Source organism: Neolamprologus multifasciatus, chromosome 19 (genome assembly GCF_963576455.1).
Source record: "Neolamprologus multifasciatus chromosome 19, fNeoMul1.2, whole genome shotgun sequence".
Lineage (NCBI taxonomy): Eukaryota > Metazoa > Chordata > Actinopteri > Cichliformes > Cichlidae > Neolamprologus > Neolamprologus multifasciatus.
Genome location: NC_140457.1, coordinates 13076293 through 13103927, shown reverse-complemented (window position 1 = coordinate 13103927; position 27635 = coordinate 13076293). Strand labels below are relative to the sequence as shown.

Genomic DNA, 27635 nt, shown 5'->3' with positions numbered 1-27635 from the left:
GTATTTTTGCTGTGAAGACGGCTTAAACGGCTTCATTCATTCACTCAACATCGACTGATGATGATTTATTTCTTTGCAGTTGCACAGCACAGCACGATCCAGGTCACCCAATAACCGCAGCACACACCAGAGCCTGAAATCCAGCACACAAATTCACACGCATGGAGTTCAAAGCATTTCTGCTGTTTTCACAGTCGATTTGTGTTTTTAAATTGAATTATACTCAGTCTGGACTGCGACGCAGACAGCGGAAAATACAGATTTTAACTTCTGTAGCAGCACTACAGCTCGGAGAACCAAATAAATGAGAATCTGATTCAAAGAATTTCAGTTTCTCGCAGCTGCTGAGGATATAAAATAATTGAATGTGAGAAAGCAGAACAGACTATCAGTTAGCTAAAAGAAAACTCTATCATCACTCTCAGTCTTTTTGCTTATGTGTGGGGACTTAGAGTGTGGGGAAAACCTACAGCTGGGCTCCAGAGTCGAAATCCAGGTCCAGAAAGGAGCCAAAGCTGCTTCAACCTTCCTTCACCTCATATTAAGTGCCTGCATCTCGAATGAGGCAGAGTCCCTGAATGTGGCTGAGTAAGTCTGTCTCACAGTCTGAGCACAAGTTTATTTAAGTATCTTGTGGTAGGGAAAGAGGGGCAGGCCTTCAGTGAAAGCAGGAATGTCCACGATGGCTATGGCACCTTCCACTTTGGGAGAGGCAGGAAGGAAACTAAGCTTAGACACTTCACCGTAGGCTGAGCTCCTTAAATCCTCATCTTTGCCTTTTTCTTCCTGCTTTTCCCCACTGCCCTCCTCATCATTCTCTTCAGCACCAAATCCCACCACCTTAAGGACACAGAGACGAAATTAGTACAGATATAAAGTATATCATGTCCAAAACACAAAGAAAAGTAAAGAACTGTGCAACATAAACACAAAGGCATTGCTTACATGCACACTGAGCTTCCTGCTGCTCTGTCCACGATGTTCTTTGAACCAAGAGACGAGTTCATCTCTCGTCATCTGTTTCAGAGCCTCGATCTGAACACACAGTGGCACAGACCAATGGTAAGACAGAACCATTCACTGGAAATGTAACAGCTTAATTCTCAGTGTCAGAACCAAGCATGTTTTAAAAGGATAAACCACATTTTTTTCCTATGAATTAGAGAGGTAACAATGTTGACAGTACCAAACAGCCAGTTTATCTGTCCCCAGTGGGTCAATTAGTTTTGAGATAGTGTTGTGCTTTCATAGAGCACAAATAAAACAGGTTCTGTAGTTCTGTAATAAGTTTTTCTGTGATCTGTTCCTTTGGCAACGTCTATCTGATGCCCTAAAAACACAAACTTCAGCTACTGAACTTTGAAAATGCAAGTCATGTGAACATTCTCATTAATACTTGTTATTTCTCTCTTGCTTGCTGTATACTTTGCATTAACTATGTTCATATTTTGTAGAGAGCTGAGAATATATATACATATAGACATATATAGCCATCAAGAAAGGAAGCGCACCCTCTATTTATACTTAAGGTTTTATGTATGAGGCCATAATTAAAGACGGTCCTTAGCAGATCTTAAAATTGGATTCAAATAAACTGGGATAGAAAAAAAAAACAACCAAATATTTCACTGTCATTTACTTATCAAAAACAAAAAAAAGCCCAAATGTAAAATCAGCGTGTTAAAAACTAAAAATATCCTTAATGCTTCCAGAGGAACTAAGAGTATAAGTAGCAGCCAGGTGCTGTTGATAAAATGCACTTGATAAAACTGATCATCAGAAAGAGTGACCGCCAATAAAAGCAGACGTTTTGGCAGGTTGTAAGTCTGGTGCATTCAGGTGTGTGCAACAGAGTGCCAAGAAAGAAGACATTGACAATGATGTTAGGGAAACAACTTCTAAACAATTTGCAGTCCATTAATTCTACAGTGAGAAAGATTATTCAGTGGACTCAAGACAGCTGCCAATCTCCCCCAGAGTGGATCGCACAATGCTCAGAGAAAAAAAAAAGCAGCAAAAAACCCCAAGAGCTACATCTCAGACTCTACTGGCCTCAGCTATAATATTAAATGTTAACACATATGACTGTCCCATTTAAAAAAGACTGAAAAAGTGTGGCTTGTTTAGAAGGATTGCCAGGAGAAAGCCTTTTCTGTATATAATAATAATAATAATAATAATAAAAAAACATGGCTGCAAGCCTTAGCTTTGCAAAACGGCATCTTAACAAACCACAAAACTTGTGTCCAGACACGGCCCAAGTGGAGATATCTGGTCATAATCCACAGCACCACACTCGGTGAAAACCAAACAGCACATCAGCACAAACACTTCGTAGCAACTGTCAAGTACGGTGGTGGTGGGATTGTTTTGCAGCCACAGGACCGCAATGAGTCAACCATGAACTCCACTGTATACCAAAGTATTCTACAGTCGAACGTGAGCCCATCTGTCAGCTAACAGCAAAAGCTGGGCTCACGCCACAGGACAATGATCCCAAGAACAGCAGCAAATCTTCAACAGAATGGCTGAAAAAGAAAAGAATGCGCTGTTGCAATGTCCCAAACAAAGTCCAGACTTCCACTAAATTGGAGGACCCGTGGTAGGACCATACATTTGCCCATAGTGGAGTCTAGATGACAAAGTTGGGGCAAACTGTTAAGAATAAGGCGACTGCAATTATGTGAGAATATACTCCCATTCAGCAGCAATACATTCATAGAGCAAGTGAATAGCATTGCTCATTCTGTTAATTATATTAACAATGTTTTGCAACCCTGTAATGCACCAGAACAAAAAGGCACTAACCCACAACCCTCTAAACCAAAGGATTTGTCCCGCGGTCATCAAGGTCACGGCTCAGAACGACTTTAGCAGCACGAGCACGTCTTAAACAACATCAGAGCCGTTATTTTAAACATTGTGTTGTCCTCACCTCTCTATTGAGCCTATCGAACACATACTGCTGCGTAACCACCTCTGCCCAGTTCCTGTCCACCTCCTCACCAAGATGTGTGTCCTCACACTCTTTGAGCTTCACTAAAGCAGTCACCTGCAGAAAACACGAGCACACAGGCTTTCTAGTCACTTCTTCCACAGTGCAGCTTCACATTTAGGCATTCAGCCGAGTTTTACATGACTCAGAAATGTGTTATTAATGGTATGAGATACAACTTTTGACATTTAGAACATTTCTGGATAGGCAGCATTTTCTGTAACTTTTTCAATAAGAATGGGAAACTCAGGAATACAATAAGAAAAAACAAAACACATTTACGCAGACCTGAGTATTAAAGGCCTCCTCAGTCAGTGCATTGAGCTTCTCTCCGAATGAAGTCAAGAACTCTTCAATCTTTAACTCCACCAGCTCGGTGCTGAGAGAGATGAGAGGTAAGAGATATATTGTAGGGTATAGAACGCATTGGATTCCTTTAGTCATTTATCACTTCCACTTGCTTCCCTTTCCATGGCCACATGGACAAATTGCAGCTTGGGTTTGGATGAACAGCAAGATAGATTTACCTTGGTTTTGGGAAAGGTGTTAAGATAAATCGTATCTTGCTTTGGGCAAATTATAGGTTTCCATTGTGTGTTGCAGACTCACTTGAACTTCGTGGCCTGTGTCTCCACTGTGACAGAGAAACCTAAAACGCCTGAGGTGTTTCTGCAGGTGGGGTAGACATGGTATCTGCAGACGGAGACAACAAGAACGCTTTAGGATTAGAGAAAATACGGGTGAAATAAACTGATGAAAAACTGCATTACATCTGATTTGCACTCTGCAATAAAACCAGTCTGGCAAGTATGAAAATTGAATTTCAATGTGAAAAGCATTTGTCCCAGTAGAACTAGAGCAGCTTGGCGCAGGTTTAAATATTACTAGCTCCCACATTTCAGACACACCAAACAGAAATCCGACAGTCTCTTAACAAGGTCGGCACAGACTTGTTCCTTCTAGAAGGCAAAGTAATGAAATACAATACAGACAGAGATGTGTAGATGGAAACAGAAGGTTAGTTTCTCTGCATACCTTTGATTTCCACATAAAATAACTTCAATACCCTTCAAATGGCAGAAAAAATGTAAAAAGGAAAGAGGAAGAGAACTGGATATACTAAGAAAGTTACTTTGAAAAGTTGTGTATTTCCATATGGAGCACATTTAGGACAAATGCAAATAAATCAAATTAACTGCAGCTTTCTAGTTTTAGAAAAATATTAGCGTGTAATGCTAATTTGAATGGAAAAACTCACTGTTTCGCTTAGTTTCAGAAATTTGGTTTTAAATTAACAGAAAATATTATCGAACGCAGCAGAAACTCACCCCAGAGTCTCTTTGGTCCTGAGGAAATCAAAGCAGGGCTCCTCCATGTGCATCTGAAACCCCCCCAAAACAACTCAGTCAACAATGGAGGGATGACGGCATCAAAGAGGGAGTGTGTGGAAACAGAGAAGCAACATATTGTAATACTCACCACCAACAGCTCCATCAGCGTGTGCTCCCTTAAAGCCTTGGGGCCAGACTGAATAAAAAGCAAACAGAAAGAAAATGGGAATAAATTTGTGTGCATAAAAAAAAATGAACCTTCAGAGATAAAACGACTTGATGACCTGTAGACGTGCATGTACATTGTGTGTGAATACCTGGTAGTAAACAGTGACTTCCGAGTTGGCGTCTCCTTTATTGAGTGATTTGACCTTACAGATGTGGTGCTTCTGTGGAAGCTCGACCACTCTGAACATCACTGGTACCTCCGCTGTCAGCTTGGAGAACTGCAACTTACTGCCAGGCAAGACACGAGGAGAGAGGGAGTAAAATAAGTGAGAAGGTAAAGAGGAGAGAGGGGAAAAAAGCAAAGGCGAAAGGCGAATCATGGACTAAACAACTGAAGCTGATGTGAATCACGGCGTATTATAGCAAACAAATCTATTTGATTGTATAGTATTGGTGTTCTCATTAGGGAGTGCATTCAGTGTAATAACTGACTTACTCTGTGACATATTGCAGAAACTGCACAGACTCCTGTGGAGGAAATACAATAAAGAGTAATGAATAGTGAGAGATAAGAGAGAAAGAGAGTGAGGAGAGGCAATCAGCCAAGCACGAGGGCAATGTCAAGTACACCCAGTAGCAACTGAGGCAAGAGTAGACGTGAACGTTGACTGATTCACTCTAATCGGCTAATATTATTGTCAATCAGGATGCTTGTCTGTGTGCTTTCTGCTGTCCACTCACTGCACTGCTAAAGTTCCCTTGCACCAGTCCCTCTGCAAAGAGCTCAGCTCTGAAGCTCCGGCTGAACTCCGTCAGCTCTTCAGTGGTCAAACCAGCTGTTAGAGCCTGATATTTGTCCACCATGGACCAGCGAGAGTGCTCCAAGATTAACAAGCGCATGTCCCTGGAGGAGAAAAAAAGGATGAGAGCGAAAAGATAAAAGAGGACGGTGACGACCGGAGGCTCTTCTATTTAGGGCTGTCACACATTTCACCACTAGAAGGCAACATACACTTGATAATCTCGCATAGCAATGGGGAAGCAACGTACTTGCTGAGTTTCTCAGGCTTAATGAGGATGTTGAAGTAGGTTTTTTTCAGCTGCTCTGCGAACATGCTGAAGACGTCAGAGGTGGCCGAGAAATCTGCCAGGTGGTCAATGATCAGGTGAAACAGCAACTACAGACAAAAATATGGTCAACAAGTCACACATACATTACATAAGATTCTTTATTATTCAGTGTGTGGTTTAATGAATGCAAAACAATTACACGTACACTTGTGTTTGTAACTGTTGGGAGATTAAAATCAATTTAGCCTTTAAACACCAACACAGTGGATTTTAAAATAAACGTGTTACAGACAGACATTTTTATGGCCAGCTGAGGCCCATTTCCTGTTATTTTATAACAATTAAGCAGATCAAAACCTGAAGCTTATTCCAATTGTTGGACTTGCATTTGGTGTCTTTTCTCTGGAATCGTCAACATGACCAAAGAGATGATTCAAGTGAAGGAGTCCATCATTACACTGAAAAACTGCAATAAACCTATCAGAGCTTCCAAATAAACACTCTGGTACATTCTTTAAAAGGAATGCACTGATGAGACCACAGGAACAACTACATCGAATAAGTCAATCCTTGTTTGAGAAAAACCTTTTCACAGTCACAAGGACGTAGACATGTCATTGACAAAATCTACAATCAAGAAACACCTTGGTGAATGTGATTATAGCAGGTTTATGACAAGGTGACAAAGACATAAGAACCGGAAAGCCAGATTCGACTTTTTCCAGAAAATATGTCAAATTCCTTGGACATATAAAACCAAGTTTGACTTGTACCAGAATGGTGGGGAGCCAAAAGTATGGACAATGAAAGGAAGTGCTCATAATCTGAAGCATACCACGCTATCTGTCAAACATGGTGGAGGCAATGTTTTGGCGTGTATGGCTGCCAGTAAAACTGGGTCAGTAGTGTTTAGTGATGATGTGACTGCTGGTAGAAGTAGCAGGGAGGATACTGAAGTGTACAGGGCTATGCTCTCTGCTCACATTTAGCCAACAGCTTCAAAAGTGATTGGATACTGTTTCACAGTTAAAATGGGAAAATGATCCAAAGCATACTGCAAAAGCAACCCAAGAGATTCTCAAGACAAAGAAATGGCATATACTTCAATGGCCAAGTAAGTCACCTGATCTCAACCCAACACAGCATGGTTTTCAGTTACTGAAGACGAAACAGAAGGCAGAGAGTCCCAACTAAAGGCGGGTACAGTAAAAGCCTGGCAGACCATCTCAAGTAGATTTCAGGCACTCACTGACTGCAAAGGATTTTTATCCAAGCAAGAATTTAAAATTATATCAGTTTGTCCAATTAATTTTGAGCCTTTAAAAATGTTGACTATGTATAAAAATTGATATAATTCCTAAACAGTTAAGCAAAATTTTTGTAAAGCCCCTTGAATTAAAGCTGTATATTGAATGTTTGATTTAAAATCCCCTGTGGTGGTGTACAGAGCCTAAAATACAACATGCCACTATCCAAACTGTTTATGCTTACTCACAGGAAGCTTGTGGTTAAATCCTTTAACTTTGATGACCAGTCCGTGCTCACCAGCAACCAGTTTATACTCCAACTGGGCCACTTCAGCCTCATAGGCTGGCTCTGCCAGGTTGTGGCCCAGAATGTTTACCAGAAGGTCAAACAAGACCACACTGGAGTGCAAGAGGAAAGCGACAAATAAAGAGAATAAGAGAAAAGTGAAATAGAGAGAGGGCAGGTAATAGTACAGAAGGAGGCAAGAAGGATGAGATGGAGGATAGAGAGGAAAAAAACAAAACAGGCATAATAGAAAAAGAAGGTGGAAGGACAGAGGAAGGAGAAACGTGGGGGAGGGAGGGTAAAAGTGACAAAAATACATAAGTGGAGGCAGTGGGAGAGAGAGAGACGATTAAAAAGCAGACATTAACAAAGGTCATAGCAAAAAAACAAACACTTATTTTCACAAACTCTTATCTGAGCTTAAACTCACTGCTTAGCGGATTGCTGGATTACTGGAGAGATTAAGTGGAATCTGACGTAGGCTAAAGAAGAAGAGAGAGCAAGCAGGTGTCAACCATTCCCTAATGACATTAAATACCTTTAAAGTAACATCTTGCATGCTAATTGATGCACACAGTACACGTACACACACACTAACACACAGTCTACCTCTTGGGATTTTGAATTTGTTATCTTTCTTGTACCACAGGCAGCCCCTGTCGCTGTCGGCTATCCGGACTGGGAACTCGGTGTCTGGGCAGTCAGAGGGCTTCAGGGTGAAGTCAGTGGCTGAACAAGTGCACACACACAATAAATCACCATTCCACTCGGTACAGCCTCATAAATAATGCGTGACTTTCGACAATTCATTATATACAGTTTAGGGATAAACATGTAGTCGCTTGTCAACACAGAGAAAGATGTTACCCCCACAATAAATGATTCAGAAACCCTTGGGCCCGAAAGTGAAGCTGCCAGCTTTTAGTAAAGCTGGCCGCGTGGGTCTGTCACTTTACAAAGTTTGTAAGCAAACTGCAACGACAGAATGAATCAACCTTTGCATTTGGCCAGAAGTGAGCCAGAGGTGTTTTGTTTTTCTGTTTAAATTAAAATATTGACCTTTAATTAACATACACCGTTCAATCCATGCAATCAGCAAATATAACTGGTGCTGTGTAACCATTTTTGTGCCGATCGGTCTGAACATTACAGAAGCTGGCACTGTGATGATACACTTAGTAAACTGTATGTGTTTTTGTTCTACTTTTAAATTAATTCATTTAATAAAATACGTTCGTTTTGTTGTAGCCAAATATGTGGTACATTTTAAAATGCAGACAGTGATGGATTTAATCTATTTCACAGTGAAATTTTATAACTATAACGACAAGTTGTTCAAAACTGATTTGTAGTGGATTCTAAAATACAGTTTACCTTTACAATCTGTAATGAAATAACTTGAATTATTTGTAAAACTAATAACATCCCCCAAACTGAATCTCAATCTTGAATACTTATTTTTTTCCACAACTTTAGGTTTTCAAGAACTGTATTTTTTGGGGGGCATTTTGCTGTTGCAGGTCAAAAAAAAATTCCCATGCTTGCGCCATAACCACAAGCCACAGGCTTATGGTCAAATTAGCCTTACATGTCTGACCAAGCTGCAAGGCGTTGAGTTGCATGCATATCATGGATAACGTAGGTGTCTAGAGACTGATTTGACTGATTTTTGATCAGATATGGATAGCAATATTTAACTAGTCTGGTTATCAAGATGCATCAATAATTCAATGTGATATTAAATGCAATTTAAATATGTCTGGGAAAAAAAAGGTTATAAAACAAAACAAGCAGGAGACTCCTCAGAGTGTGCTCTCTAATAAAAACCAATCACAGGTTGACACAGCATCCGCTTATATTTTGAGCCTTAATACAACTTAAAATAGAAGTTCCACTAAATGTACTACCTGTACTCCCACCATGAACAGGGAAATTAGTGATAAAGACCAATGTGGTGTTCTGTACCAGGCAGAAAGCAGGTGTATTTGTGCTCTAAAGCTGGTAACACTGTTTATGGCAGGGGTATGGAACTCCAGGCCTCGAGAGCCAGTGTCCTGCAGGTTTTAGATGCGTCCTTGATCCATCACAGCTGATTTAAATGGCCAAATTACCTCCTAAACATGTCTTGAAGTTCTCCGGAGGCCTAGTAATGAACTAATCATTTGATACAGGTGTGTTGACCCAAGGTGAGATCTAAAACCTGCAGGACACTGGCTCTCAAGGCCTGGAGTTCCCTAACCCTGGTTTATGGGGACTAACTTGCTTTTGAAGCCAGCCTCAAGTGGCCATTCGAGGAACTACAGTTTGTGGCACTTTAAGTTTTTCATTTTCCAACAGAAGCTGTGGCTTGATTTGTACAGAAAAACAAAGAAATTCTGCTAGACTACACCAAGAAAAGACTAGAATAAAATAGTATTAAATACATCATTTACCACACATGAAATCAGTTAAGCTATACAAGGGTAAGCCAACAAAAACAGGACCATCTTTCCTCCGACACAGCTATCGTAATCTCTCAAACATTTTTTCTCCATCTTGCGCTGTTGTCAAAATATGGGTTGAGCTAATTTAACACTCCACTTCTAAAATGCAAAGTTTCTCTCCCCTGGACTTAAATTATAGGAGGAGGATAAACATGCTGTGCAACAACATTTAACTGCTGCTTTAATAACTGCCGAGGTAAGGGGGAGAAAACTTACTGCAAATGCTCCGAGTGGGGTTTCAAATCACTCAACCTCCCCCAGAGTGAAAAATACCATCCTGACTTCACAAATTTTAGCTTGAATTAATACACCTCAGCTAGATCAGTGACTAACAAGGGAGCATTATAAATTACAAAATACACTGACAAAAACACTCAGTTCCTCCAGGTTTGGTCAATATATCTGATTACCAGTATTTTGTGGATGGATTAATGGAGAGCTAAAGTCCAAACTGCTGGAGCACATCTTGTCCAGATCATCGTATTGGACACTTTTCAGATACGGCATGCAGCAAATTAGGCCAGAAAGACCTACTTTTTTGCCCATAATGCAAAAAAGAAGTTTCTTCACCTACCAATGAACTTATTCTCTGCAGGAAGGTGGAGGTCAGCGTTAAGCTCCAGGTTTCCTGTCCACTGCTCCATCCACTCTTGCTGGATATCTGTATGAAGGTTAAACATCTATTAACACATAAGAAATACTTGCCAATTTGATTCAACTGCTGAATAAAGTGAACTCTCTACTTTTATATTTTAATTTAAATGCTTTTCCAACACCATTGTTTGCCATATAAAAGACAGAGATAAATGCTGGCATTTCTACTGCTGGCTCTGCTTTATATGTGGCTGAATACCACCACACAAGGGAAAAAAAGACAATGTATTCACTGAACGCTTACAATGTACGAAGGAACTGCTACAGTCACAGTAAACACACGTGCACACACGCGCGCACGCACACACACACACACACACACACACCCTCCACGTTGTATTGTGTGCCAAACCACTTCTCCCTGAGGGGACACTGGCCCTCATGTTCTGGTGACAACAGCATCAGGTTGGCTTTCTCAGGGGTGAGGAGAGACAGAGCTGCACTGATCACCTACACACACACGCACACAAAATCAAATCAAAAGATGTTTGCGGCACAGAGAGAGATCATATTTCCTCACTTTCTAAAGAACATCAACATTAATGGGAGACAGTTTTAGCAGCCAAAAACAATGAGACAAAAAAAGAAAACAGACGTTAACACAGAAAATATGCAAAGCCACAATTAGACTGTAACTTTTGATGCAAAATAACATCCACCAGCAGAAAAGAGGAGCTCAGCTCTAAGAAATATATTTGAAACAAAATCATTAAAGGAGCGATGAGAAACACATCTATATTTTTCTACTTTTGAGTGACCTGTTTCATTAACATCTTTATCTAAAAAAAGGACATTTTGCATTTTAGAATAAAAGCCCTGAAAGTGGTTCACTCCCAGAACTACTGAACTACTTACTTCTGGATTTAACTCAAACATCAACTGATCTCCTGTCAGGAAGTCTTCTTTAGGGAACAGTTGCATGTTTTCACAAATGTCCTCCACGTACTCTATAGGATCAACCTGGCAAAGAGCAAATCAAAATCGAGAGGCTTTACTCACACAATCTCATTGATAATAACAATGATACACGTCCAAAACACGGCAACTCAGCGACTAATGAAGGCTGTTAACCTTACTTGCTCCTGATAGTGAAACTCATTTGCTTCAATCCTCTGAATCTCTTCATATATCCTGAGTGCACAGACAGACAGAAACAAAGAATTACAACTTTTATTCACCTCATAAAATTGCTTAGACGCCACAACACCAGCACTCTCTAAGACAGAATAAGGAACATAATAATAACAAAAATAATAAGACCATAAATATACAAATGAACAGCCAACCAAACATATTATGTTGTCACCATCTCAAATAAAGCAGCATCTACTACAACTACACAATGCACCGAGTCAGACAATCAAACAGACAGAAAATCCATCTTGTATATTTGATTTCAAACTGAGAAATATACCTATCTTATATCTATCTTAGTGAGCTGTGGTCCTGTGTTCACTTTTATAGATCCCGTTTAAAGCACTGTTTGAGGGTTAAGATTGATTTGAAGGTGTGTGTGTGTGTGTGAGTGAGAGAGAAAGTGAGTGAAAGAAAGTGCCTTTGCTGTGGTCCAAGTGTCTGCAACATCTTCAGGTACTGGAACACGAGGCGAGTCACCTGTTAAAAGCCACAGACAAGCAAATTATTAGTGTATAACCACATTTATTGTTAGTAGAATTCCAGCAAAAAATGATTCCTTCCTTTCTGCAATCGATTGATATGGAGGTATTGTTAAGTTTTATGATCCATAACAATTACAGTGATGCCAAAAAGAAGTTGCCAATCATGTTAACTATGGTTACCTGATTATAGTCATTAGAACAGCTCTGAAAACTGAGTTGGAAAAAGTGGTTTCATTCAGAATACTAAACAGCTCAGTAATACATGTCTTGATCCCCCTTTTAGAGAATCAGACATGTAAATGAAAATATCAAATCTCCGTTAATGTAATAGTAAGAGTAAAAAATAATTATTACCATTGAACAAAACCATTGTTCATCAGTTGTGACAAAGTAAAAAATCACTTACAATAACTTAAAATGAGTATTTTCTATCTCCAGACATCAATTTTAAAGTGGCCTTTTGATATTTTGGAATATGCATTTGCTTCCTTGCCCAGAGTTATAAAAAAGATTGATGCCTCTCTCATAGCAGTACACCAGGTATGAAGCTACTGCCAGTAACTGATTTGCTTAGCTAGCACAAAGACTGGAAAGTCCACTGGTTTCACAGTCTCGCTAATTAATACATAATATCTTCATTACAGTGGAATTATGCACCAGACTGTTTCTTGCCAAGACCAGCTACGAAGCATACACTTTAAAAAATACAGGCAGATTTTTATGGTCTCAGTCTTGTTGCTAAATCTAATCTTTTTTCCATTAGTGTCTGTATACAGTTTGTGGCACAATCCCCAATCCTTGTGAAGACTGTACAAGTAAGAAGCAGCATGCTTATTCATGAGCATATGAGATGCAGGTAGGGTGCATTCTGTTATCTTTGAATAGCACTAGAATAGCTGTTTGTCAGTGTCCATTTTTATGCTAGTCAAGTTAGCCAGCAGTAGCGTCATAATAAATACAAAAAAATTGTCCTTTTTGTATTTATGGTGCTCTTTGCCTGCTATTATGTTTTACTTTGTGATTTTTATATGTGAAAAGTGCTATATAAATAAATTTTACTTACTTAAATGAGAGCTGTATGCTTTCTGTAATACTCTATGGGCTACCTAAGGCAAGCTCCAAGCAAAGTTAACCCCTTATACAAACACTGTGAGGGAACGCTTTTCTGAACTGCAGGAGGTTTTTATTGCCGGCACCAGTTTCATATTAAGTTGGCTTGCTGTGTGTCTAACAGGAGGAGAAGTGGGAGACATGTCACTGGTAATCCAATGGCACACTGTAATTTTGATGTCAAGCTTGACACTATTTAGTGTCATCCACCTTGAGTGTGCTGATCCCTCTAATCAAGTCATTTTATTTAAAGAACAATTTTTTTAAAGAAGAGAAAAAAAGCTAATCTATATAAGCCAAAGTCTGCATAGGTATATAACCAAGTGAGTGATAAGACTTTTGAAGGTTGTAAGGTTTCCCTTTGTAGTTAAAATTCCATTGACCAACAATGTTTAAGCAGCCTTTGTAGATAAGCAGTTCATATGAAGTGGAAAAGGACTTTATCTGCTAAAAAGGAAATCTTGAAACCATTAACTATTGTTTCACAAAAGCTTTATTTTGGCCTTTTCACCATTTATAATCAGTAAAAAGTCAACAGGAAAGTCTTGTCTGGACAACCCTCAAAAGTAAGCTTTTGTCGCCATAGGGCAAACTAACTGAAGGTGTTCCCAGATCCAGATCATCATGATTATGCTCATGCACTTATTTACTGGCCCTTAACAAAACTATATACATACTTTAGTATACTGGTATTATATATTCCTAATTCCATTGTTAGTCTTCCCACAAAAAAACAGAAGACTAAAAAATGTCTAAACCTAATCCGACAGCAAGGAAATACAAAAGTCGTGTGTAGTACTTCCATTACTACCTTCTGTTGAACCTCAGTAACCGACTGGATTGTGTAGTTGATCGACTTGTTCAGGTGTACCACCAGAAATATATCACTAACTCTTACACTTGACTTCATTTCATATTATTATCCATAAAACTCTTGTGAGTTTGTCAGTGAAGTGAGAGGTTATTCTGCTATTGATCCAAATAAACAATATTCTTGAGGTTGTTTAAGTATTTATACGGAAATTACCTCAGTAACGGTGAACGGGATATTTTTCCATTGCATACCTTAAGAGTAGGAAATGGTCCTCTTGTTGAATTATCAGGCACTGCCTTTGTGTTAAATACAAGAGTTGCCATAGCAACTGATGCACAGTGCTTCCTTGACCTTAACTGTTGTATGCCAGCTACTTCCAGTATCTTAATAATGAAGAAAACCTGACTCTTTATGATATGACAATAAATAATAAACCTTGCGTGGGAGATCGATGCTTAAACCGCTGATTAATTTAATTTGCCCACTCCCAAGGTTTTTTTCCTTTTTATTTTGAAAGAAATGCAGAGGAAATAACAAATGTTAAGAGTTTTCTTTACCTTGTAGAAGTTTTGGAAACCCTCATCAGTTAGGGTGATGGAGATTGAAAAGATAGAGTAGGTGGTGTTTTGGTCAAAGCCAGTTTCACTGTTTCCTCCAAACAAAGCCACAGCCCAGCACCTTTGAAAATGCAACATAGAAACATAACAATAAATTACCACAAATAAGCCTTCGACTAAAGAATTACTCACTGTTGTATGCGGTAAAATGAATGAACAATAAATAGAGAGCATTCAAGACATGTCACTTGTTGACTCCTGGCTGCAAACACTTCACTTTCTACTGGGGGAGTGAACAGTCACAAAAATACATGTAATATTAAATCATTCATTTGAACAGCTTACACACATTTGAGACTTGTTGGACCATAAATCAAGGCGAACACTTCAGTAGTTTAAGAGTATAAAGACATCTTTCATTCATCTGATGATGCACTTAAAGGACAGGTTTGGTTGAGAAGTCTGCTCTGTATTAGAATAGGCTACTAGGAGGAATCTAAAACCTTTCCATACTGCAGTTTTTATACTGCACTTACAAAAATGTACTATTACATTGGCTTATATGGCGTATTTCTAATGGATTTATCAATGGGAAATAATCAGCAAGAGCATGGTATGATAATTTGAGGCCTCTGATCAGTAATGTTCTACAGACGGACATAGAGATCATTTCTATATCTGACAGAGGAGGACAACATGTTCCCATTTTCAAAGCCGTCTCTTGGCCCTTTTTGCTAGGATTGTCTGAATTCAATAAAAACAACCACTCCACTGCCTTTGCAGTTTGGGAATTGAGTCAAAGTACACTCAAATTTCACTGTTGTCATTTATCAACAATTGAAAGGATCATAAACACTAAATAGGAGCATTCTTTTACACTATCCAAGTGGTGCTGATGGTAAAGGGAGCATTGGATGGGCTCTTGGTAACGTGGGACGACACAAGGTTTGGTAAATCACTTCACCACTTAGCAACAAGAGGCTGAAATGCACTTGTACAGCCATATCCAGAGATGAGAACGTATGAATCACATTGTCAAGTGGGATGGCAAAGTGTATAGTATGAAGATTGGACTCAAACACACAGGGCTGGCGCAGAGCGGGAAAAAAAAGCTCATGTATACCCAGCAAATTGAAGAGCTTTTAATTGGGTTTTGGAGTGCCCTCAAATCAGAAAAACAAACAGACAGAAGCAATAACACTCACTTCTTCCTAAGCACTGAGAGGATGCTTCCTGTGCCTTCATGGCCAATCAGCCAAGAGATGTAGTGGAGAGGCTTCACTCTGACGAAAATGAAAAGTAGAAACAAAAAAACATTGATGCAATCCATCTACAATCAGGGGAAAAGCATGGTATCTTTTGGCTGACCCAATTCTATATTTATATAAAGAGACATCAATGCAAATCAAATACATGCATGGGGAAAAAACAAAACAAAAGAATTTGATGAAATTTCTCTCAAGGGAGAGCATTGTGTGACTCTATATTTGTTGTATATGTTCTGCATGGCGCTCACCTGTAGTATTTCTCCTGAGGAGGAAGAGCCCAGGTGATATTCAGTGCGTGAACTTTCCCGACGGGGACAACTGTGAATGCAAACAGGTGGAGAAACACCATCAAGCACCTGAATCAAACAGACACTTGGCCTGGAGAAGTAAACCTGACATCAACAGAAAAAGCAAATGGAACCACTGATTTTTTGATTCAGAGCTCTTTCCTCTTTCTGTTACATATATTTTAAATAAAACTGCATAAAGGCAGCCTATTTTGCATGCTCTTATTTTCGTATGCTAACATTAAACTCTGCCAATTACTGTTCAGCCTTCTATAACACTACGTTTCCACTATTCTTGGGTGTGATAAATGATAACCCCATTATGGTCATCAAAATTGCTTGTCTAAGAAAGTGGATAAACTGAGCATCAGCAACAAGTCCCTGTACACAATAAAAAATATTTGTACATTCTACTTATTTTCAGTTTTAACTATGTGAAAAACTACTTTAGTAGAGTCCATGAATAAAAATATGGAGCTGGAAATGAGAACAACAAGTCCCCTTTAAAACTGCAATTTGAATCAGCTTGACAGCCTCGAGTAACTCGTCTCAGCTGACATATTACACATTCTGGTCCTCAGCGGCTCTTTTGAATACATCCGGACTCATTATAAATGTCTTATATGCATCATCACAGGGACTGAGTGAAAGCTGTTTTGGGATTAGTGTCACTTCAAGATGTGAAGTGAATTATTTCTTTGTGCTCAATAACTAGCCAGTTGGCTAATAAGCAGAGAAGCAAAGGATTTCACAGGATGTGTCCCGATCATGTCAGGGCTTCTACTGGCCCAAATGTAGAAGGCAGTAATGGATCCAATGTGCTTGTTCTAAATAAATGGTCTGAAACTGGATATGAGATTTTAAATGAGACAGCATGTTTTTATTAATGATGACAAACTACTCTGGAGACCCCTGGGCTACAAGTCATTGATCTATGGAGGACCCCAAAGGTCCCACTTTGAGAACCACTACTTACATAACCTGTTAGGGCTTATTTATATGTGGGAACCTGCAGTTCACCAGATGTGCTTAGAGATATCCGGTAAGGCGTATCAGTACCTCTGTAGAGCTTGCTGAAAGCCGTTGTGTCAAAAGGATCCAGCATATCAGAGAAATCTGGCTTGGGCAAACCACTATAAACACAAAAACAATACCATCACTTAAACAGTTCCAAGACGTAATCAAAGCGACTTCAACCCACCCTTATGTTTTAAGTAACATAGAAAACAGTTAATGGAAAAGGTTTCAAGTATAAGATTGAGGATGGATGTCTCCAATTACTGTTTACACAATCGGGGAAGTAATAGCACATTATTTCTGTCAGTCAGAGCTATAAAATCCTTTCAATCATTTAAAGCTTGATGAAAATTAATTTAGTTCATCTAAAGAAGTTAAAGTCGCTTCAGGCAATTTTATAAGGATAGATGTAAGCATGTGGAAATGTAATCCTTTAATTGAAATGAAAGCCTTAAAAACTGGAGGTTATGTGGTTTTTATGTGTGTAACAGTGACTCTGATTCACTAAAAAAGGTTCTGTAATGACTCATAAAGCATACGGAAGCTGTGCAGCAAAAAAAACAAACATAAAAAAAAAAACACTAATTCAGCTCAGCTCTGCTTTAGGGAGAAGAGATCCCTTCCAGGTGCATCATTTTGAAGAAGAAAAAAAGCATCTGAGATGAAGAAAGCGGAGAAAGAGATGGTAAAAAGGCTTGACATTTACATTTGAGCAGAGGATATTGAGACTCAATCTATATAGCGCCAGCTTCTCATCACAGCAACTGAGAGCCTCTTCTTGAATACTCACTTGTTAGGCACCTTGCTGAAGATCTCTCTGACCCACTCCTCCAGAGTGTCCAGCTTCTCTAAAGGACGCAGTGAGTGAAGGAGGATAAATTAGAGTTTGAGTGTGTTTCAATTATTCAGGCTGAAAACAACTGAGATTTGGGGAGAAGTCAGTGCAGTACATACTAAAATGCCTGCTTTAAAAGAAACTATGTTACAGTGTGGCTTAACATGCTTTAATTTAATGCTAAAATGTAAATGTAAATGAAAATTCACGACTTTCTGTGTTTCCAACTAAATAAGGTAGAGACTTATTCCTTTTTAATTATTGCCAATGCAAACAAACTGTAAGCATACATTTAGAGCTTTTACATTATTGTATAATGAGATGCAGCTTTTGTATTTTGCATTGCAGCCTTTTTTTTTTTTTTTACAAACATTTAAATGTATAGCATGGTTAATTTAATTGTGACAGCTTTTTCCTATGCATGTTTCAAATTACTAAATGGAAGTCAAAGTTGTTTTTCAAGGCTACAGTACATAATTTTAATTCAATAACAAAGGAGCAATTGTTTACAATGTTCTTCTTTATTCTTTATCCCTTCTTTTGTGCCAAGTCAATAGTCAGTTCACACTGTTGCCTCACAGCAATATGGTTACTGGTTCGAATTTGCCAGCCAGCTGGGGCTTTTCTGTGCTCTCTCTACGCTTCTATGAGTTCTCTCCGGGTACTCTGGCTTCCTCACACAGTCCAAAGACATGCTTGTTAACTGGTGATTCTAAATTGGTTGTAGGTTTGAATTTGAGCATGAATGGTCGTCTGTTTCTCTGTGTTGGCCCTGCAACAGGCTGGCAACCTCGCCCTATGACAGCTAGGATGAGCACCAACTCCCCTGTGACTCTGAACCAGATAAGCAGTCGAGAAAATAGATGCATGGATGGACTCTTTAATAAAACATGATGTAAAAACCAGGTAGGATTGTTCAGCTGGGCTTCAAAACAGATGCTTCCCCTTGCTGATATGGAAGCTCCTAAAAACAGCTTTTTCAGGCAACACTGATCAATATTATAAGCAAAAATCCTTTGGCCTATAGGTTGAAAAAGTTTAACCGCACTCTCTGGTCAGATGCCTGAGGTTAATTTCACCTCTGAACACATCCAGAATGATTAGTGCAATGTAGTGACATCATAATGAACTAATGCACACAGATGCAGACATATATTACTGCACCAAGCAAGTCAAAGCGCTAGAGGTGAACAAAAAATTGAAGTGAGCTAGGAGAAAAAAAAGGTGCAATTTTATGAATATTATAAAACCTTGCAAGGAAAGGTGTTTGCAATCTTCAGCAGTTTGATGCTTCATCATTTTCCAACAGAAATGATGGTTATAAATATTTCCGGTCGTTTTACTCCAATTAGCGATCTACTATAACACCTTTGCATCCCTCTACACTGGCAGAATCTTAGACGACAAAAAAAGAGGTGCAACAAGAGTGAATTTTACTGAGGGCGAGTAAGTGTTTCATGAGGACGGCATTTCTCAGCACCAAATGTCAACACTTCATCATTTTACTTGTATGCTGTAGTTAATTAGCTGAGTGATATTTTCTGTGAAACCAAGAAAATACATTAGATACTTTGTATGTGACTTTGTTTTGAGTAATACAGCAATTCGAGCTGATTCTGGAATGATTATCTACAGTTGGCTGAACATGGATGAAGTGGATCTTTATTAGAGATAATGATCGTCTGAATTTTTGATTAATCCACAGATTGCTTTTTCAATGAATCGGTTCGTTTGGTGTATGAAATTATTGAAACAAATTACATTTCTGTCAATCTACTAATCGGCTAGTTCTTGATGCATAATAAATGGGAATGATTTTCCTGACCTTTTGACTGCACAGCCAGAGTCATGTAGTGGGCAGAGTAGTATTTCTTCCAGAAGGCACGCAGCCGCTTATACACATTGATCTTCATTCTTTTGGGCTCCTGCTTCAGTGTCTCCGCATTCCCTGGTATTGTGACAAGTTAACAATCAAGTGACAAACATAATACAAGACAGAGAGGAGCCCTAACACATGCAGGGATATGAGAAGGCAGGTAAACTGGTGCAGGTTTCAGCTCTCCTGTTTGTTATTGCTGAACATACCCCAAGGAGGCCCTGCGTGTATTATTTGTCCCAGCAGTTGTTTTTACTAACTCACCCCAGCAGAACTTGCCCATAGGGTGTCCAGGTTTGGCCAGACTGCCAAATAGCATCTCCTTCCTGTGGGAGTCAGATGGCTTAGCCAGCTGGTACTCTGATAGACAGACGGAGGGACACAGGAAAAGGTAAGATGGGACAAAAAGACAAATGTCTATGGTGATAAAAAGAGCTCTGCGCAGAAAATGCACTAAAACACTTTATATGAACCAGGATTAATTTCTCAGAATGCAGGAGTGATGCACATAGGCACCAAGACCCACCACTGTCAACAGCCTCCACTTCCCTGTCAATGGCATCCCGAATCATTAGGGGGCAGATGAAGAACTGTGCCCACCTGACAACAACAGGTCAAAGCGGTAATGTTCAGAAGCAGACAGAGCACAGATCAGACATAAACATTTAGATGTAGATGGACGCACATGACAAACAACATCCAATATATATCCAAGTGCACACCATGATCTCCCCATGGCCTCTGAGATCTGAATATATGACATCCAATTTTCACTATTCTTACTTCATATCACTTACTTTATACATCCACACTGTTTAGATTGAACTAAACCCATAATTTAACTAAAACATGGAGCGACATCAGACATACCAGTGGTTTCAATCTAACTTTAAAGTTTGAAGTTATTACTAAAAGAGGATTTAGGCATAATTTAAATTCAAACTGGCAGTGTCCAAAAGCATTTCCTTCGTCTCCTACTTCGCACTAAAATTGCCAGGTAAATGCGTCCCTTTGATTCACCTGTTCAGTTTATGAATTCAGCTTGCTAACCAAATTTGATATGGTTAGCTGATAACTTGCAGCAAAAACAATTTCTGGCACAACTTCACCTGCTTCCAAGGTGCATGGAGAGGATAAAAGAATTCACAAAGCAGGAACTCCAGCAACACTTGAGGAAGAAGAACAACTTTAATAATAGACCAACGCGTTTCGGCTTGTGGCCTTCATCAGGGTCATCAAATGAAGGCCACAAGCCTATACGCGTTGGTCTATTATTAAAGTTGTTCTTCTTCCTCAAGTGTTGCTGGAGTTCCTGCTTTGTGATAGCTGATAACTTGCCACACCACCCTCTTATCAAAATGAGGTAATTTCTGGCAATATTTGGACATAATGGTTTAACGGCAGTCAAAACTGCAATAGTGAGGTTTCAAAATGTAGAGTCCACAAACCCATGGATGATGTCTCGGTGGCTATTTTCACAAAGCAAAAATGTTAGGACTGAAGAGTAAAAGCGAGCGCTAACAGGGAATATGCCTGTAACATGCCACACATTTTCACAATATAATCATCAGGTCTGCTAGAACATTCCTTTGGTAAATTATGCTTTAGCATGTTAAGTGCCTTACTGTTTGGATTAGACCATAGATTTTCCCTTATAGCCTCTATGAGTCTTTGGTTTCAGCCTAGTCACTAATTGTTAATTGTTCTAACTTGTCTCCATTGCTTCATACGAGTTTATATTCTCCTTTTTCTTGTTTCTGTCTTGTGTTTACCTGTAAATCCTCACCACCTCGTAAGGATGACTGCTCGAAAAATAAGATAACAACCAAAAAACAAAAAAGCCCAACTGACTCCTAACCTGTCAAGAGCCTCTTTGAAGTTTTTCCTCTGAATGTCAAACTGGAAGATGGTCCTCTCACAGTCCGTGGAGGCATTGTCGCTCCCGCCGTGCTTCTTGAGGAAAGCATCAAAGCCGTTTTCTGATGGATACTTCTCACTCCCCATGAACACCACTAGGCGACAACGAAATCACAGTAAAGGTGAAAAGAGAGAAGGGATTACAAATCATCAAAAAAAAAAAAAAGGAATCCAAAGAAAATAATCTATTAAAGCTACTTGCACGATGTGTCTTTTGTGGTTTTCTTATTTATGTGGACAATGAGACAAATGCAGACAATAACACATCACATTTCTGGCTCAGCTTTAATAGATTTTGATAACTCTGTCTCAGATGAAGCCGCGTGCATAACTCTAAATAGTGCTGGGAATATTTAGTGACAGCATGAGAAAAGGTTTCCTTTCAGAATGATCATTTGGAAACAATGTTCAACAATCACAATTGGTAGAGGAGACAGATAGCAATTTCTCTGCTGACAGTAGCATCAATAGATTGGATTGAAATTCTGAAGTTATGTGGCATTTTGTGCAAGCCTAGCTTTCCCCCCCCCCCCAACTGAAAAATATCTTGCTTGCTTCCTCATAGTGAATGCAGTGATTTCTTGCCTTATTCTTGTAGGTGAGGTAAAGTTAATCTGCCAACAAGGCAAGGTAGACATTAACCCACAGGCCCCAGATTTCCAGGAGCCCCAAAACCCCACGAACAGTGTAGCGTTACTTGGTTGGTAGTAAATTAATTATTTGCACCTCACATTCTAAGACTTTCCTTATGCAGGAATACATGAATTTTTGCTTATATTATGTATATGAGTTTAAAAAAAAGGGACATTCAGTAGGCGAAAGCTGCAAATGTTCAAAAGCAACTGGTATACAACAATCTTTGCTGGATTGTTTGCTGTTTACTGTATCTTGGGATACATTATTATGCATTCTACGTAGTAAATGGGCATTTGTACATGATGAGTTAGATGCATAATGCACAGAGAGCAGGCAGAAAAGTGGGTCAAATGGAGCCTGAAAACTAATTTTTTGCCCTGTGGCCCCACAGTGGGTGGATCTGGTCCCTCTGGAGATGGATATTCTGGGAAATGTCACATATTGTTAACTGATACTGAACGAGACAAAATAGGCTAAGAGGCACACTAAATAATTAAAACAAACTACACAAGGATGCATTTAAAATTAGGATGTGTGATAGGAAACATTGAAACATATCTGAGGATGTATCTGGGGACGGAGAAACCACTGAATTAAAGAACAATGAAAACTTTTTTTAAAAAAAGATGACAATACTTGTCTACTGGATTAATTACTCACTGTGTTCCAGAAAGTGAGCTAGGCCGGGGAGATCGCTGGGGTCACTGAAGCTGCCCACACCAACACACAACGCTGCCGCAGACTGAAACACAGGGTATCGAGGCATATCTGAGTCTGGCATTGCACTTCAGGGAAATCTTGAATGATACTCTGTTTATCTTGCTGCCAAAAAAGGCCATAAAGACAGAAACCAATGTAATAAAGTACTGAGACGCAGACCACAAAATTGTTGAGTTTGATAGTTTTATGGCCTTAGCTGACATTATCGAAAACGAATCTTATCTTTTAAATGCCAAAAGCAATATATGAATAGAACTTTCAGGTACAGACATGTTTAAAGTAGTGTTAGCTCCTGATGCTTACTAGAAAAAAAAGCCTTCTAGGATTCACAGAACAAAATAGTTCTGATTTATCTAATACTAGGCATTAGTGGAGACCAATCATCCACCATCTGAAACAAGCCCATATAACGCCTCTGATGCATAATTGTAAGGTAAAGACGCAACAACAATGCAGAGAAAACAGAAAACCCCAACAATCACATGACCCCCTATGAGCAAGCGCTTTAGCGACAGTGGGAAGGAAAAACTCAATTTTAACAGGAAGAAACATCCAGCATAATCATGCTTGGGGTAGAGCAGCCATCTGCCACGACTGGTTGGCATGAGGGGAGGAAGACAAGACAACGACAAGTTGTAGACGAGAGCCAGAGATTAATAATAATAATAATAATAATAATGACTAATGATTAAATGCAGAGAGGTGCATTAGCGCATATATGTATATGGCTCAGAGACCAGCCACATACGTAGTTTGCTAAAGGCAGAGGAATTGAGAAATCATAGGGATTTGCACGTTATAAAGGCAAATATTCATTCATCTCTCCACCTACAGACTCAAAATTGAAACCACATCACAACTGTTTTTTATCATTTGAGAAGGCGTGCCTTCGCCAAGAAGTGAAAATACAAAGGAAAGAAACACTTCGATCCAACCTAACACAGTGCATTAACATGCTTATTCATTCCGATATTGTCGCAATTACTTATTATCAGCAGATTAGACATGCGAACCTCACATCTACAGAGAGCTGTCAACAACAACATCCAGCTAGCATTAGTCTTGTTTTCTAAAGCTCACACTTTGATAAAGACTTTGATTACATTCTCACATCATATGACAGTTTATTCGTCAACTGTCCCAATCCAACAAAGTTAGAGCCACTTCAAAGAAAGTTAACAGCAGCTAATAGCAGCTAACAGAGACCAACAGGAGCTTCACTGACTCATCGATTTGTATCGGACTCCTTTCACAAAGTTTTACAGCCTCCTCCAGAGAAAATAGATGTAGATTCCTGGCGTATTGACAGCTGAGGTAAACAGAGGACCGACACCCTATACTCACTGCAAATGAACCCCAGCAAGGGTGGTCTGTCTTACAGCAGCCACTGTAGCTAAGATTATACACTTGAATCGGGAGTGGAAAGAAAACAGAATTCAGTAGTTTGCAATCTACTGACATCTAGTGGTGAGATTTTACACATTGTAGCTTTAAGCCAACTTTCTCGTCATTGGTTCGTATCTGCAAAAGGAGGTTTGAACATCAGGTGGGTGGAGCTTCTGAGCGTTGAGATATCCCCGCCAACTTTTATGTTATTAAAATACTTTTCAAATGTGCAATATTGCCATTGTTTTGACAGTGAGTACTGCAGGGCGTGAGCAAAGTCTTTCTACTTTAAAGCTTGTAAAAAATCAAACTTGTCTTTATTTTCTTAGAAGAGATGATGATAAAACTAAAGTGTGTTTTTCAAAGTATTTTGTTGAATCTATTTACCTATAGGGGATTTTCACAAGCTTCACTGAAGAGGTATGTGCCACACTGCTACATCTCTTGCACCTCTTTTGCGTTACCCCACCATGGAAAATTTTCTAGATCTGCCACTGATCATATATAAAAACAGCTGTCTGAAACAAAGCATTTAGTGCCGTCTCACGCCTGAGCATATACCCTGAACTCTAAATATTTGAAACTCTGGCTGTATTTTATCAGAGTATTAGCCACTGTAACATGTTGCAGAAAATATAGAAGAGCATAAAAGATGCACCTTAAATAGTTTGTGGAGTAATGGTGTCAATTTGTTTTTTACATTATTTCAAACAGTGTCGTTTTACAAAACATAAATAAAGTCTATATGAAATGCTCTCTTGTTTCCTGAACCTGTTTCTCTGCATTTCCTTTCTTCTTTTTCCCCTCATTGTAATCATCTTCATCATCGACGCCCTCATCTTCATCATCTTCCTCAGACCCATCCTCTGATCCATCTTCAGATTCATCATCATCATCCTCCTCCTCCTCTTCTTCTTCTTCTTCACCTTCATCTGACTCTCCATCTTCTGTCAGTCCACTGTAATCTGAGATGAGCAGAGCTCGCAGCCCGTTTTCTAACACAATGTACCTGAGGAGAGTAAAGTCAAAGGTGAGATAACACAAGGAGAAGCACTGTGGTATCAATTGAGTTTTAGAGCCTTCACTGCTTTTTCTTAACAGCTTAACAGTTATCCCTTTGCAGATTGTATCTTACACCCTTTCATCCCGTCTTGTGCTGTGCTTTTTCACAGCAAATATTCCATCCATGCCCCACAGAGGCCTGAGGCACTGGTCTGTGCTTAAAGCATGAAATCATCCCATCAGACTACAATAATATTGCACTGATCCAGCTGGATGGGAGGCTCAATATCATTTTTGGATCTGGGTTAGTGGATCTGGGTCGTTTTGTCAGCACTTTCACAGTCATGAATGCAGAACTTTAGCAAGATGTATTTCATTACACATGAAATCCTATTAATACCTTCGAGTGAGAATAACATACATAATAGAACAGATAAATCATGCAACTTTTCCTTTTTTTAAACAGTATAATGAATTATTTAAATCCTCATGGGAATCTGGTAGGAATGCTTGACTGTGCGGTAGAAGAGGGTTTTTTTTTATACCTGTACTGTTTGGGGTCACTGGGTGATTTGATGATCTCTCTGTCACCGACATTATCCTCAGCTTCCCCCCCTCTTCCCGAGTCCCCGGCAGACTGAATTTCCTCCCGGGACGCCGGCTCTGTAGCTTCTGCTGAAGCTCCCACTTGGACCGAGCCCGGAGAGTCAACCGCCGGGGCGTTTCTTGACTTGTTTGTTTGCGGCATCCTCGGCAGAGATGACGAGACTCTGGCACTGCAGGCTGACAGCCAGGGGCGACCACAAACAACAGGACAAGTCGCTGTCAACGGCAATTTACTCCTTAGCGCGGCAGCACACCGTGTAAGCCTGGACAGAGCAATGATGAAGACCTGACATACGAATGTGGGGGAGAAAAAACAAAGCTAAAGTTCAGCGCTCTGCGTCTAAAACAACACAGATTAACCAAGACTCTCGCTGTGGCGTGGGCCTATAGATGTGAAACTGACCTGTCACACACATATAGACACACACAACACCGGCTAGCCAGCGCCCACAATACAGCTATTCATACAACTGTCTGGTGGTTTCGCTCTATTCAGCTGGATGTCAGCTAAAATCCGACCCTGTCTCACCAGCCCGCACCGAAACCTGAACCCATCATCTCACAGACCACCAAGAGCAAGTGGACATTTGAGAGGAAACACGAGTGAGAGAGGAAGGATTTAATGTTAACAAGCTGTGTCTGGTTCTGTTAGAGGTCTGTTTGACACAAACGAAATAGAGCCGGAGTGTTTATTTTTTAATCTACTTCTTCTTCTTCTTTTTTTTCTTTTTAGAAATACTTCACGAAGCCGGTCAAAAACAATGAAGCCATACCTGTCTCTGCCGACAGCAGAAGGGCCTCGGTGCCTGCGAATGTCCCCCACAGCAACAACGAGTGCTGTGATTTGCTGAGAGGAAGACGCTCTGAACTATGACGGCCGATGATTGGCTCTAGAGACAAGGAGGCGTGATTTGGGTGTCAACACGTGTGCGCTGAGCAGTCAGGAGCGGTTACGTTGTAACAAGCTTCAGGCCCTGGACGGGCAACGACAGGCAGCCACCTGGATGCAAACAGACATCTGTTTATGATTATGACCAATAGATTGATAATATGTCTTACCGGCCGCTTGTCATAACAGGTAAATATCTTAGTTTCTCATCTCCTCATGCAACATGAACTCTCAGAGCTCTTTGAAGTGAATGCTGTCTTGTCAGCTAGTGACATAATAATAGCATCTGTACTTCAGAAAAACTGCCTCACCACACGGGTTGCACTTGTGAAGTCTTCACATATGGATCGTTGGGTTAGGGGCCGCTAGGTGGCAGGCACAGGCCACGGGGGATGGGGGGGGGGGGGGGGGGGGGGGAGGATTTACTCCAGATCCTTGAGGTTTATCTAGCTTTAAGACTTCCATTAGAGGACTATCCTTTAGTGTTGTTTTCATCAAATGCCAAGAGCTTTTAAGATGTGCATTAATGCATTCAGCACATTTGCAGGGAGATATTTACCACAACAACAGATGAGAAGATAACAAGAGGGGAAAAAAGAAAGTTTTATTTCCCCACATTACAGCATTTGGGTATGTTAACAAAAAGACCTAAAGTGAGGGTTTACTGAATTAGTCCAATATACCTTTACTTCAAACGTTATGTCACAGTCAAAGAGTTAAAAGCATCATCCTATGAATAAGCCACGTTGACATTTGTCCAGCGCTCCTCCTCAGCCTTCACTCAGCAGCATGTTGGCATTTCCCCCCCCTCCACTGTGCCAATATGTCCTCCCCCTCACTCACCAACTCCCTCTTTTACTC

General features: G+C 39.8%; 1 protein-coding gene across 3 annotated transcripts; it reads right to left on the bottom strand.

The window, feature by feature from the left end:
• Positions 1-50: 50 nt before the first annotated feature.
• LOC146496156 (nardilysin-like) lies at positions 51-26813 on the bottom strand. Of its 3 annotated transcripts, none has more exons than XM_085142852.1 (32): positions 26659-26813; positions 25825-26148; positions 25049-25286; positions 22832-22913; positions 21477-21630; positions 20145-20218; positions 19883-19978; positions 19568-19690; positions 17698-17755; positions 16950-17023; positions 15852-15921; positions 15541-15618; positions 14336-14456; positions 11791-11849; positions 11312-11366; positions 11091-11195; positions 10562-10685; positions 10156-10242; positions 7708-7827; positions 7529-7580; positions 7061-7211; positions 5545-5672; positions 5236-5398; positions 4991-5022; positions 4644-4782; positions 4475-4522; positions 4324-4376; positions 3605-3688; positions 3284-3374; positions 2936-3052; positions 946-1035; positions 51-840 (listed from the first exon to the last, which is right to left on the bottom strand). In XM_085142852.1, the coding sequence occupies exons 2-32, from the start codon at positions 26025-26027 to the stop codon at positions 619-621; spliced, it is 3291 nt and encodes a 1096-aa protein (XP_084998978.1). In that variant the 5' UTR covers positions 26028-26148; positions 26659-26813; the 3' UTR covers positions 51-618. The 3 variants fall into 3 exon arrangements, with proteins under 3 accessions (XP_084998978.1, XP_084998979.1, XP_084998977.1); XM_085142853.1 differs by having other exon boundaries at positions 25825-26171; positions 26659-26762; XM_085142851.1 differs by lacking the exon at positions 26659-26813 and adding an exon at positions 26289-26652 and having other exon boundaries at positions 25825-26171.
• Positions 26814-27635: the final 822 nt, after the last annotated feature.

Excerpts from the sequence above, each read along its gene's own strand:
- LOC146496156 (XM_085142852.1), bottom strand. The coding sequence starts at position 26,027 with ATGCCGCAAACAAACAAGTCAAGAAACGCCCCGGCGGTTGACTCTCCG. Across the intron at positions 19,691-19,882 it reads TATGGGCAAGTTCTGCTGGG|GGAATGCGGAGACACTGAAG; the intron begins GTGAGTTAGTAA and ends TCACAATACCAG. Across the intron at positions 17,756-19,567 it reads TCTGGCTGTGCAGTCAAAAG|AGAAGCTGGACACTCTGGAG; the intron begins GTCAGGAAAATC and ends TGCGTCCTTTAG.